The sequence below is a fragment of the Prinia subflava genome, chromosome 1 (assembly GCF_021018805.1).
Source record: "Prinia subflava isolate CZ2003 ecotype Zambia chromosome 1, Cam_Psub_1.2, whole genome shotgun sequence".
Lineage (NCBI taxonomy): Eukaryota > Metazoa > Chordata > Aves > Passeriformes > Cisticolidae > Prinia > Prinia subflava.
Window position 1 is genome coordinate 56,735,281 of NC_086247.1, and position 14,954 is coordinate 56,750,234.

Genomic DNA, 14,954 nt, shown 5'->3' on the forward strand with positions numbered 1-14,954 from the left:
AGTAAGGTTTTTCTACAAGAATTCAGCATCCACACAAAGAGAGGAGATGAATGCTAAGAGAGCATTCTTTTGGTCACACTATCCAATATATGACCAACAAATGTCAAAAAATACGCTTTATATAGCAAAATAGTACTAAGATACTTATTTAAAAAATAGTTACAACATGATGACTTCAGAACAATAGAAATCATAAACTACATTTTATATAATGTGCATCATTCAGAAAAAACAGTTGTAACAGATTGTTACAGTGACAAACTGCATAAATTAAAGAAAGAAAATAAGTATATAGATAAAATAACTAAGTTGTGAGGGAACACAAATAAGACAAAAATTTCAATATAATTTTGCTTACTAGTACCAACCTGTAAATAAGGAAGGATTAAATATAAAGGAGGTAAAATAATCAAAAATGCAAAAAATATATCCTGCAATCAGATTGTCAAATTTTAAATACCTGAATAATTAATGCAGTAAGTTGAGTTACTGGTGCCTGGCATTCTTCAGTGTGATCCAGAAGAAAGCTAATAGTTGGATGCTGACACACACTCTGTTTATCCTGGAGCTGTTTTCTTCCTTCCTCATTCAAAAGGACAGAGAGGAACTGTAAACTAGCCACATATAATGCAGGATATGTGGTAGACAGATGGATACAATCAGAAATGGTATCTAAAAGGTTAAACAAAAAAATTCAGATTTTCATATTTCATTATGAATAAAGCTCAGGTATACTTTAGAACACAGAAAAGAAAAGCATGTGAACCTGGAAGCAGATATACTGTGCATTGCCCAAGGAATTCTACAAATTTTATGCATCTTGCAAGTCTTCAAAAAAATCTAAGAAAGAAAAGTTTGAGTTTTATAAGGGTTGAATGAATTCATTGCTCTGCGTTCATTTGACTATAAAACAAAAAAGCAATCTCCATTTCACTCAAATCACTCATTTGTCCAGTAATTTTTTGAACTCTCCTTATTTTATCAACAGCTTACATTACCAACCCAAGAGTACCTATTAGCTGCTTTATTTGCAGTTGGATCTGGATTCACTAGCGCTCTTAACATGCACAAGCTTTTCTGGACTATGCTCACACTTCAGTATTGAAGCACTTCATAGAATATTGCCTAAGTATGCAACTAATGTAAGAATAATTAAAATACATAGCTAATGTAAGAGTAATTAAAATACAATAAATAAACTCATGGTTAATAATCTTTGATTTCTATGTCTCTCATCTCCCCTCAAAACTTTGCTTTCCTTTTACGCAAAATATTTAAAAAGAAACAAGGAAAAAATGAAGTGCTAATGGATATTTCACAAATGTCACTTTTGATTAAGGTTTGCAACTAAAATCACTCATCTATACATGTGAAGAAAATAATACAAGTCAGTCAAGCTCTGGACACATTGGTTTTCATTGTGGATATCTCATTAGTAATTACTTGATAGCATCTAAAAGAGGAATGATTTTGTTTCTATTTGTTTATTAGTGGCCGGGAAAAAAACCATGCAGGAATAGCCATTACCAATTATTGCTGTACAGTGATTTGCAAGGGCTGCTGTCACAGAGGGAAAAGTTATCTGGCCACTTTTCCACAGTAATGTAGCTAGAAGGCTGAAAGAGTCTACCCATGTCTCCTGAAGTACGGTTGTTAACCCGGTATCTGCAAAGACAACACAGAAAAAAAATCAAACCATTTACAACCGTGCACAAACCTGGAAAGCTGAGCCTGACCACACCAGTCCATTTACACCAGGGTGGTACCCAAATGAAGGCCTGCCTCTATCTGGTCATAAAGGAAACAAAGTACTTCATTACCTAAGCCAGCTTTGGGACGTATGGTGAGAATCCTGAAGATATTCCCCAAGAGAGGTTTCAACAGTTCATCCTGGCTTACAAGATGAGAATCCACCAATAAACATGATCTTAGAAGCCTGGACACAGATGACAAGTACTGAAGTAGTAACGAGACCTGTTAAATATTTGTAGGAAGATATAAAATAAAGCCATATATTTACAACTTTCACACTATTTTAAATCTACTCACATTATGTCAACTGATCCATAACATTTTGAATTAATATACACCACTTAAAACAAATAACATGAACATGGACATGAATTTAAAATGTTTCTCTTAATTTTTCCTGTAGAAGATGAAACAGAATCCCTAGTCTGGAAACACATGGGCAATCAATTTTCTAGTAACAAAGCAAAAGTTCCTTGTGAGAAGGTCATAACTCTTGCTACATACACAGCAGCATACTCATTGGAAGATCACAAAGAAAAACATTAAAATGGTCATTAATACTGAGGAATACATGTGTCTTCCTAAAAACAGAAGCTAACATATTTGTTTACTTATTCTTGTAAGTTTTCTGCAGAAATATTTCTCTAATTAGCAGAGTAATTTTCTTCAAAGTAAACCTGAATGCAGAGCAGCAGAAACTATGAAATGGCTCTGTGTCATGAAACAGAATGTTCTATACATTTATATACAGAGCTACATTTAATAAAAAGGTAGTTCTATCAGCAGGTTTGCATACATCAAAATTAGTTGAGAACTATGTAAGTCTCTGCAGGATCAGAGACAAAGCAAAGCAGCCAGGTTTGTTACAGACAATAAATATCCAATGTGTCAGTAACTGTATCTGGCTCACACTTCAGTAACACAAAAAAAATTCTATTACATAATTTCTTCAATGGCTAAATTTAACATACACTTTTAAAAGACAATGCATTTTCAGTTTGATCATTCTAGTTATAGTCCTAATACAGAAATTAATTCCTCTGTGTTGAATAAAATGGTTTATTTTCACTTGAGCTTTGTCAAAAGCACAAAGATTCATATGAATGTAGCCTATAGCAGTGTGTCTGGACTATGCTAATGAATATAAATTATGCTAACATAATTAAATTCATAACTTGAAAAAATTAGGAAGTAACAAATGCTTCTCTAACCTGAGCTTTTACGTGTTCTATATGACATCGATGACCCAATGGAGCTTTCAGTTCCAAGATGCATCTTTCAACCAGATTAGCACTTACAAGACTAAAACAAAATATATTGGTTAGAAATATAGTTAAATAATTAAACATTCCATTAACTTAACATTCCATAAAAGAGAATAATATAAATAAACAGAGTAAAAATAAAGTAAGATGCACTTACTGCTAAATCCCTATTTTAAGGAAGTCTAGTGCAATGGCAACTATAGTAGCAGTATGTTGTTTCAAAATAGCTAGACTAATATAAATTCCAATAGCTGTTACTGCACTGGCAAAAATCAATTTTTTCTATTTGATTTCTTATTTTCTTTCCTCTAGAAGAATAAACAGCTCTGTGATAATATAAGCTGTATTCACACCAGGGTTGTTGGGGTTTTATGTTTGTTTGTGTTTTGTTTTTTTTCCATTAGTCGCACTATGAAGAGCAACTACAAATGCTCTTGAAAACTTTTACCAAAAAATGAACTAATTTTTCATGCTGTGCTTCAGCACTTCCAAACATTTTTTATAGACAAAAGAATTTGCTACAATGGAAATGGAAGCAATGGCATACAATCTGAAGACCTCTTCAAAGTGGTTCCTCCTTTTAAAAGGAAGTAAAACACCAGGATCTATCACCCAAATTTGGCAAGTTTTATTTACTCCCTTTAGTGGGAGAATCCTTGGCTCATCTTCAAAACATTTCATACAATTCAAAGAAGAAAATCATAAAATGAGCTGAAATTACCTGCAATTCTAAATACCTGACAAAACCCTAAAATACCATGAGAGGAACACAGTAGTCCTGTGTAAGACATACACCACAAATGGAGCCACCAATATGACTATCTAGTCTGTGAAAAAGAAAATCTTATTCTTTTCTTCAATTAATTGTATTTTTTAATTAAAAAAACGATTTTGAATACTTCGAGAGCAAGACATGATCAATATGTTTAACAGTTTTAGTGAGAAACATGGGCAGATCTCATTCAAAGATTTTTTAAACATCTATTGCTACACCTTGTCTGTAGTTCAACAGTTATTGATCTCATACCTGCTGAGAGTTGTTAGCAAATGTGTTTGTTGAAGAGCAATTCCAGTATCTTTCGGCATGACAACCAGCAGATTGTGCAGAAGGCTGCAAACAGCTGACAAAAGGGCAGGTGTGACTACAGCACACTGTTTAGACAGAGCAGCAGACATGGGAGAATCATGTTGACTTGGAGATTCTGTCATGGTTGTATCGCTTTGACCTAGATTGTGTTGAATAAAAAAAACCCCAAACAACGAAAAGATTAAATTACAGCAGTTACATAAACCAAGTTTATTTGTATTTTTCATAAAACATCCAAGTTCTCTCTATATTTAAACTGTATATTCAGGAATGAATTGAAAAAAAAAATGAAATCAGATACAGGAAATAGTTCTGAAATAAAATGCTCCCTCTACCAGGCATTTAATAAAGACAAGTAGCAAATTCGAAAAGACACAGATTCCTAGTCCTTTCTTTAAAAGAAAAATATTTGTATTTTTACACACCTTTCTCTACATACATGATTACAAATATATTTTTTATATTATATTAGTTTTTATCTTTCTACATATAAAGAGAATCATATATACATCTTTGTGTATGTGTGTGCATACACACTCCTGTGGGCATGTATGTATATGACAGCTCTACCATGACCGATGTGTTGAAAGCACGACTAGATGCCAGGAAGAGAACCTAAGTCTTGAGTTTCATTTCAAGCAGTACCATTTTCACTTGCTTCTGTCAAATTTCATATTAAAGGAAGTGTTTAATGTTTGGCTTCTAAAACAACCACTAGAAACAATGACTGCTCCAGCAATATGCAGACTGTACAATGTACAGCATGGACAAATACTGAAATACAGGCAGGTGACTACACTGTATTTAGCATCAGGTCCCAAGACTCGAGCTTGACTTACCTTGGGCCGTAAGCCGATCAGCCACCGTGTCCGGAATAAAACCGGCCAAACCTGGAACTGCTGCCTGAAGCTCAGTAACACTCCCCAGTGATGGTGATGCAGACAGAATCTAGAAATCCATAAAAAGGAAACTAGTTGATTCCAGCTTTTTATTTATAGTAGTTTATTTATATTCTGCTTGGGAAGGGGGAACAACCCATCATAATGAACAAAATCAAATACAATGTAAATATTACTGTTCAAAATCAATTTGATTAAGTTTTGTCCACTATGTGTGCGTATGTATATGATAAAAACCCAATAATTGAAACTATTAAAAGATGGGCAATATGAACAGTCTGAAACATTTCAGTTAAAAACTGATCAATGCCTGTGTTACTGGAAATTCCTTCTCTCCATCCTTCTTTTTCATCCATATAATTGACTCAACCTACATTTGGATAAAGATAGAAAGACATTACTGAAGCATTTAAACTCAAATTTTTCATGGACTATTTGCTCTACTGAGAACATCAGCACTTGTCCCTTTGTACAGAACACACTCAGTTAAAAATATCACAAGTGCATTTGTCATCAGTCAAAGCTGACGTCCCTGAGTCTTTTGAACTCTGGGTACTTCTCTTAACCCTAATCTTGTGATCTTACATGTGTTAATTTAAGTGAAGATATGAGAGTTTAAATGGCAGTAGATAACTTTACTGACATAATACCACGCTCCTCCCACCAATTTTGCATTATTTACATTATGAATTTTGTGTGTTTTCAAAAGTTCCTAATGCTCTTGCTCCTGTGTTTAAAACCACAAGCCTGAGATCATAAGACCCAGAATCCAGCTAAATGATGTGCTTTTGTGACACAATAAGACCTGTAACCAGTTTTGGAGCACAGGACAAGTATGTCTCATGTCAAGTCACATTTTCACTTCTGGCTTTTATTTTCCAGATGGAAGATTCACATTAGACAATTTTCTTCAAGAGTGTCACTATACAAAGCAAAGAATACAGAATGCTGGAGAACCCAACAAAATCCCAGCAGAATTACAACTTGAAGAAGCGTGTTACCAGAATTTTACTCTCAGTGAGCTTTCTAAGGAAGACTGAAATATCCCAAAGGTTCGGGTTTCTTTTTTTTAAAATTTTATTAGAATAACAGTTGGAATATATTTTTACCCAAGGAAATGTTAGAAGTGATTTAACAGACAAAAAGGGGGCAGGGAAGGAAATCACAGATCGCTCTGTTCCTAGCTATTGTATCCTTGCAACCTCCTCACTGTAACTTCCTTTCCTCCCGCATTTTCCTCTGGTCTCCCACTATTGTTCATCCTACAATCATGAGTCTTTCTTCTTAAGCCTGCTCAGTTGTTCCTCAAGAAAAATCAGAGGATTATTGTAACACATAAAACAAGCTACAGTAAGATCTGGGGGTGTGTCTAAAACACAGGATTCACATAGAGGTTGGGTCACATAAACACTAGGACAATGCTTGGCTGAATTATTTTCTTACTAGCAAAATGCAGTACCGAGCTGTACTGAGTGACTGAAATACAAATTATTTCTTGATTGCACAACTAAAAAGCATATTTGTCAATCAAAATAAGTTACTTGAAGTTCTCTGATTGCTAATTTAAATAATTACTAAAATCCATTATTTATATTAAACTAATCTATCTTGAGACATGGCAAATTCTGCATTTATTCAGCACTATACACCAATTCCGAGCATTCTAATAGGTGAGAAAAACCATAACACTTTTCCTTAAATAGTACCAATCCAAAATGTAACTGCTAACAGTCCATATGGTTCTTCTGAAACAAGTAAAACCCTAAAAGGACTTTAACTATACTGACAGTCACCTTACAGATATTATTATGAATTATACAACCTTTCACATATTAGTAAACAGTATCAGCTACCTCACACAACTGTTCTTTCTGTATCTTCTACAACTCTCTAAATATTTTGGGCAAGAAAATAAAAAAATCTCAGTTATGTTAAAAAATGAATTTTAAAAAATCAGCAAAACCTTTATCTAGTTAGAAAAATATCATCATCTTCATGCACTGATGGAACATTTATCGCTAATTGCTTCACAGTGGAAAATAGGTTAAATCTCAAAATTTTCTGCTGTCGTAACAGAAAACGTACAGTAACACAATGAAGTTGTTTCCACACTGTTCTATGTTCTGCCTTCCAGGGGAAAAAAAAAAGAAACATATTACCACTTTTATAAATCACCTTTGATAAGGATGAACTGGAAGTCTGGGACACAGTATTTAGTAAAGGATATTTACTACTGCCACCATATTGTTCCTGGGAGCAATGAAGCATTGTGTTGCTTAACAGTGAAACTTTGGAAGGGGCTGTAATAGGGGAAAATGTTCTCTGTGTGTGGAGAGGGAGATGACAACTGCAGATTGGAACTAATTCAAAAGAATACAAAAATTGTCAGAGTGGAAACACAGGAGAAATGTGAGGGTTTTGCCATTTATCTACTAGATAGGAATGAAAGGTCTTTTCTTAACCTCTGGTACAAAAATCCCTCTGGCATTGCTTTAATAGGCTTGCAGTGATTAATTCTATTCAGTTCCCTTTTCAAAGGTTTAAATCACTTAACTGTATAGCACTCTGGTAACCACGGTTCCAGAAAATAAAGTGCACATTTTTATAAAAAAGAGCAAGAAGATTTCATAGGAAAGAATGGCCATGACTAAAGATTGTCTGGGAGAGGTCTGTAGATCTTTAGCCCACATCATTTTTAGCTCAAGTTTTTAAATAACTGCTTGTTTTGTCAAGATGTCCTGGACACAGAACAGCCCTTTTTGCATATTTATGCAAAATATTACACAGCATATTTATGCAGTCTAAAGCAAGTCAGTATCTCCATGCAGATTGGTGATCTCTTATCATATGTACTACACACAAACCAAACGTGTTGGTTAAAACAAGAGTAAGGATTTGTCTTGTCTAATGATAACTTTAGTTAATGTTTAAACTATTTATTCCATAAAATACCAAGATTATTAATCATCTCAGAACTGGACTTTTTGCAGTAGCCACATTCCAGTTCACAGAAAAACAAAGGTAAATTTGACAAAAATCTGTAAACCACTGGGATCTTAAAGACACAAAATATAATGCATATGAGTTAAAACAGTACAGACAATCCAGTTTTGCTGTCTCTATATATTACAATGAATTACTGATTTCATCTCCACACAACTATTCTTTACTCTATAAAAGGAGCAAATTTTTTTTATTTGTAGTCTCTGCAAAATTTCTGACTCTCTTGAATTTTCTCAATTTTTCTTTCTGCAAATTTGGGGAAAATAATTGGGGATGAAGGAAAAAAGATGAAGCCAAAATGTAATTTAGTTGCAATTTTTAGTTAAGGTCATATGACCCTTTGTGAAGTCAGCTCACGATAGAAGACAGCTCAAATAAAGTACTGGTTACATGAAATCGGGAAGAGAAAACTGACAGAATGTTAGGAATAGGAACCGATATGGACATACCTAGATCAATTTTTTTAATGTTATTAAAATATCAGAGAAGAGTTTTTAACAGAAACAATTCTACTTGGTTTGATTGCTCATTCTCAAGTCTTTGTGGGTGTTTTCCTCAAATCTGTGTCATGCACCTAAAGCACATTTCTCCCTTCAGTAAGACCTGCAGATTCCTTTCTATTTGTGACAGGGAAAGCACGCCATCTCGTGGGCTTGGAATAACAACATCTTCCCGGCACCACCAACATTCAACATTTAGCAACAAACTTCTACCAACTTTTTGTAATGGCTTCATAAATGTATTTCTTTACTCATAGATCAAAACAGAAATTGGGCCAAACTGTGACCCAAAAGTTTGAAGTCATACAGGGATAAGTTACAAATGCCTGAGATTTCAGGACAAGTCTGAATTTTCAGAAGTATTTCCTAAGTTCACTAGATAGACACTTCAGGTAACTGCCCTCTGAAACAGTTTGTAATCAGCCTCCATTAAAGTTACACTCATTCATCTTTTTCTCAGACCTCTACATCTTGCAGCTTGGAAATTTTCAACATGTCATGTCACCACTGGCATTTTTTTAAAGGTAAAAACTTAGTTAATAAAAAAAAAATAGCTGCTAAAATGTCCATGAAATATAAAGGGAAATCAAACTAACTTCCAGAAAAGACAATCAACATCTTAGTATGACATCTTTGTATGTGTCAGGGGAAAAGGTTTGTGCTTTCAAAACACTATTAATGATTAGTTATTTATCTGTTGAATGGAATAGTAGAGCTAAGTCTTTGTTTTAAACTATGATGCCATTTTACATATATAAATATGATATATTAATTGGATCTAGTAGATTCCGAATTATTTGTTCCTTTTTTATTTTTTCTTAACTACTGAAGCTGAAGAAATTTAATTTAATGAACTTGTCCAATTCTTCATAAAAATTCAAGCACAATTTTAAGTAGATTAGACATCCAGCCCTGATAAGAAGTGCTGCAGCTTAATTTTGTCTTCAAGTAACCTGAACAAAACAAGATGAAATTTGTTCAACTTTCATTCCTCTAAGTAAGTGGCAATTTATTAAGTAAAAAGTGATCTGGGAACAAATGCTTTTGAAAAATCTGAGATTCATATGTAAATGTTTTTTAAGGAGCAATCATGATTGCATGTACTTCCTGATTTACATGCAGTTTCATTTATTTTAATCTTCAAATTTGAATATTTGTGTTTAAAATAACCCTAAGGGGCTGGGGGTTGTTGTTCTTCATCAATGAAAATCAAATTAATAAAAATGTCTGAAAATGAGAAATCAGTGCACTGATTCAGTTGCACTGATAGCAACTAAAGTGCACATTTTCCAGTCATTTAAAACATGCAAGATAACATTATCAGTACCAGACAGCAATAAATTTATAACAGAGAATCAAAAGAGCAAGGAAATTATACTTGTGTAATACTTTGAGACAGAATTTCAACACTGGTTTTTCTGTTTTTATTTTTACCATGTTCCACAGCAAAATTGAACATAGAAATTTTAGTCAATTAAAAAAATAGGCTCTTATGATTTATCAGCCTTTGTCATATCAACACACACATTTGTTTAAGAGAAAAGAAACTTCTCAACAGTGATACTCTGGCTTCAGTAACAGATTAGATGGTCATTCATAAATGAAAAAATTTTGAATATGAAACTAAAAAATGGAATTTAATGCACCATGACAGTTTTCTTGGCTCTATACTGCAGTCTTTGAAAAATACATTATTTCTATCAGGTAACTAATGAATGTTATAAAAGCTTCTTGCACAGCCTGAACTGATACTACAAATCTACTCTGGAACTGCAAGAATGTCTTTCAATTTCTCCTCCTGTGCATTTGCCATCTTGAAAAACAGCACATGTGTACAGCTTTTCATTGCTGTAAACATCCTAGCCAGAAACAAAATTTTCAAGCAGCCACCTGCTTCCTGTTTTCCATGTCTGTTTTGCATCCTGCAAACACTTGTGCCACTTTTAAATTCTACAAAAGCATTTTCAGAATCCAGAGTTTATTATGGCACAGAATACCCAATGCATTTCTGTGGCTTTGATTGATCCAGTTCTGTAGCTGTGTTGGGTAAATACAGCTTCACTCTGAATGGACAATTTGGATAAAAGCAACAGAAGTGACAACCAGAAATGGAGACAACTGCATTTTGTCAATAAAGCCAATTACAGAGTAAACTCTAGAGCATATGTCTTGCTATAGAAGCTACAGAATTCAGTATTGTCTTATGCATTTAGCTAGTCAAGGCAAGCTACCTTATTTATTTTTGCTCAGGTTAAGAATCACAAAAAGGTTTTTTCAGCATATTAAAGCCACATTGGAGTAAATTTCAACTTAATTTCACAGCTAATTTCTGATTGATTTCAGGTTTTGTGTTTTGCTGGAGTTCTTTTAACAATTTTAAGAGTGCTAATTATCTTGAAAGCAGTTCACAAACAATTTTATATTTAAAATGAATAGATTACTCTACAAGTTACCATAGTTTCAGATGTTGAGTGAGAATGTGAAGATTTGCTCTGACTAGGTGGAGCCTTCCAAAGATTGAGAGAATCATCAAAATCTGTAGGGCAACAAAAATAAGAAACAAATTACTGTAAGATCAGCAGAGAGAATAACAAGCTTTTTAAAGGCTTGTTTCAGTGAAAAAGTAGCCAACCACAGCTATCCTGAAGATCTCAGAACACAAGTTTTCACACATTGTACTTATGAAATCTTACATATCAAATTCCCTGAATAAACAGAAATAGAAATAATTCAGTGCAACATAAAGTAGTCTAGAGAAAGCTACACTTTGCTCAAGGTGCGGTTGTACAGCCTTTAGTAATTTCTGATAGTTCAGATTTAGTTTTCATTCAAATGCAAGAGTACAAAAGTATTGAAGTAGGATCCCAAAGAACACACATAATAAACAGATGTCCTTGTTTTCAAAAAGTTTCAAATTTTCATTTTAGGAGTAGTTTCAAGAGGATCCATATTCATAAATATAACGAAGGCAGAATTAGTTTGTAAATCTGTTTCAGAATAAAAAGTGCCAAAAATTTTATAGCACATATTTGTCAGTAATACTTTTGTAGCTGTCATATATTTAGAAAAGAAAATAATGAAGAATAAAGCTAGACTAAACAGTTTCTGAGTGCAAACCCAACAAAAATACATGTCTTATATGTATCCTCACTAATTACAAGCCGAACTATTATATTTTTAACATAATATTGCAGAAGTTTTCTACATTCCTGAAAAATGTAAGAAAACTACAACAACTACAATTGTTCTCCCCTATTTAAAGAAAAAAAAATGTTTCTTATTTCTAAAATACTGTATTTTCTGGCTTTGCTTTGCAATGACTGAAAATATATCTCAATTGCTCACTTAAAAATTGTACCATTCTACATCTGAGTTACTCCTAGATACAATACTGCATCAGCTAACAGAACTACTAAAAGGCACAAATAAGAGGTCCATGGGAGAATTAAAATGTGTTGGATTGAAAAATTACACTTATAGATTAAAAAAAAAAAGCAGATATTGAAGAATTTGAGGATTTTTATGGCTAGAATTTTTTTAACTGGTGAGGTATTTCTCTCAGTGAGTTGACCAAGAATGCTTCTTCTCCTTGGGTCTGTCAAAGCCGTAACTTGGCTGAGGAAGTAACATTCCTCTACTATTTATGCCTCTGGAACAGGTTTAACAAATGCAGAATCCAGCAGGACACTCAGCCTGGAATGTGCAAAACAACTCAAACAGTACTTTATTTTATAAAATTATAGGTGGTGAACTGAGAGGGAGTGTCAGGCTGCTTTTGGTGTTGAATTATACTAAACCAGCCTGACTCATCAACCCCGAAAATTAAACATTTGTACTTTATCATACCTGCCTCTTCTTATCTAAAAACCCTAAGGCCCAGCTGGCCTGAGACATATGACAGACAGTCAATCACTTTGAACTCTGGAAGTCCAGTCCCACTTTCAAACAGCAAGTTTTTCTAGAATACCCCTTAGAGTGTTGATATGTGGCTGTGTGAGGCCAGCACATTATTAGCCCCATGAAGGTGTATCAAGCTCTGAAGGCTGCCAGCAGCCTCTCAGAAATGGCTTAAGAAAAATTCACGAGATGTCATGATCAGAGGTGTTCTGAAAAAGCAAAAAGCTTTTAATTAAACTAAAAATAATAAACTATATAAAATGAAAGAGTAAAAGCCGTGCACAGTGCAGGGAGGTCCCTTGCAGCTGCTAAGACATCCCAAAAAGCCCCAAGAATCTCATGATCTCGATTAAGTATTCAACGATCTAGGAAGGATCTAGGGTTTTTGGCATGCTGCCCAATAGAAAACAGCTACATTTCTTGAGGAACAGCTCAAGGATCCAATGGGTGCCTCTGTCCTGGCACCAGGTCAATTATGGTGAGAAGAGGATAGAAGTTTCTGGTTCTTCTTCCTTAAAAGTTCAGAGGTGAGTCTCCAACTCTTCCCTAACATGGCAACACCTCTTAAAGTGTGGGGATGCACTGCAACAGAGCGTGTGTGGAGAGTCCTCCCTGGGGTGGGGAAACCCCTCAAGGTCACTCCAGGCTGAGCGAAAGAGATTTGCCCTATGTCATTGGTGTGGGTGAATAACATCAATCTTTACTTAACAATTGCTTCTTTTTTACCAGCTTTAATATAGGTGCTTTAATATAATTGCTTTGATATAGTACACTATACTACACTAGAAGCTTTAGCTTGTGTACCGTGTAGTAAATAATTCCGTTTATGGTCTTTTTGTCTAGTCATTTATCACAATAAGTAATTCATTTTTATATAAATATATCTGGTTTGCCATCCTTAATCCCAAAGGATAAAGTTAGACAAAGGTTCAAACACATCTCTATAGTTCCTTAGATTCAAGCCACTGAGAAACTCTGGGTCTAGGATTGAATCCAGCTGAAGCCAGGCTCCTCCCTGAGAAGGCATTTAGAGAGCAAGGGGGTCCTTCCTGCACCTTGTGACTCAGTGGGAGAGCTCCTCTAAACAACTTTGAAGTGCTTTCTCCATCCATGACACAGACTTAGAAAAAACTATTTAAATCAGCAGCCTTAAAAATGGAAAAATGGAAGCTTCGGCCCACAGATAAGGTAAGAAAAGAAAAACCTCATTAATTTTCTGCCCCATGAAAGCTTTTACTAATTGATCTCTAAAAAATCTCCTAGGTTTCTAAACTTATGATCATCGGATATATTTGGGCAAGAAAGTGGGTTCCTACAACGCATCATAGTATGTCTTGGAAATATTGTTCAATAAATGATTAATCAATATAGAAGTTAGAATAGCTGAGATATTCTAGGGGGTTATACAGGTTAAAGATAAAAAAATCCAATCTGAATATTACATTTCATCAGTCTATGAATTAAATTATATCCAAATGTCTTAGAATGCAGCTTAATTCAGATTATTAGAGTCCATTCTTACTCATGTAACCTTGAGGTTGAACACATCAAGAAACAGGAATCTTAAAAATAGTTCATGTAATTCTTTTTCCCAAACTTTCCTTGTATGACAGTTGACTGGATGTCAAAGTAGAAAACATTAAAAGTATTTTATCCCCAATATTTTGCAAGAAAATTTATAGCGAAACCAATTAACTTTTCTATTTTCAACTTTTTGAAGATGTAAATAACAGCTCAGAACTTTCTCTGAGCTATTTTAAGCTAGTGACTTATCTACTTATATCCTCACAGCAATATTTGGACTTCACAATATATTTAAGTGCAGGGCTTATATATTTTCTGTTCCCTTTTTATTAGGAATTATTGGAGGTAAGTTACTCAAAACTACAATTTATTTAACTAGGTTTCAAATAACAGATGACCTCAACATCACTTACCAGCTATACCATCTTTTTCTGTGTTGAGTTTGTCTTCCTTGTAAGAATTCAAACCAAACATGTAACATCCCAGGTAACAGTGTTTCACCATCTGATTGACACGTTCATAGAACTGGCAGTGATACAAAAGGGCTTTAAGAGCAGGTATTCCTGTCTGAGAGACGCCAGATTCTTCATCATGTACACAAGGACCCTGAAGACATGAAATTCACAGACATTATTACTTATAAGAAATGTTTTACATAGAATAAACCGTCAGAAAAACCCACCCCAACTAAGGCTAATGCTGTGTATGTCTGTGTACACAGGCTACAACTAATAAATTCCAAAAATGAAATGCCGATTTTAATGTTACGCTAAATCACAATATTTTACAAAAGCTGTCATGACTCAGCAAAATCAAACAGCTGTTTATCTCCTGAGAAGTGTGCTAACAGTTAAGTAGAAACTCATGAAAAGCTGTACATGGAGTGGCTTCAAGACAGTAAATGTATCAGTAGACTTTAGAATTTTAATGTCTCATTTAGTTCTATTTAGAGATATCAAGCAATGAAAAAGTTTTCCTTAGGCAAAAAGCACACTTAGATAAGACTAAACATCATGAGTAAGTCATC

General features: G+C 34.2%; 1 protein-coding gene across 2 annotated transcripts in view; it reads right to left on the reverse strand.

Moving 5' to 3' along the window:
* Positions 1–14,954, reverse strand: part of RTTN (rotatin) — a 79,236-nt gene that overhangs the window by 18,163 nt on the left and 46,119 nt on the right. For both annotated transcript variants that reach the window (XM_063397366.1, XM_063397361.1), the window contains 8 exons: positions 14,341–14,533; positions 10,960–11,042; positions 4,944–5,052; positions 4,045–4,243; positions 2,964–3,054; positions 1,821–1,974; positions 1,528–1,665; positions 461–672 (listed from right to left, as the gene is read on the reverse strand). In XM_063397366.1, the coding sequence (XP_063253436.1) occupies positions 461–672; positions 1,528–1,665; positions 1,821–1,974; positions 2,964–3,054; positions 4,045–4,243; positions 4,944–5,052; positions 10,960–11,042; positions 14,341–14,533 (1,179 nt within the window). The remainder of the gene's footprint in view (positions 1–460; positions 673–1,527; positions 1,666–1,820; positions 1,975–2,963; positions 3,055–4,044; positions 4,244–4,943; positions 5,053–10,959; positions 11,043–14,340; positions 14,534–14,954) is intronic.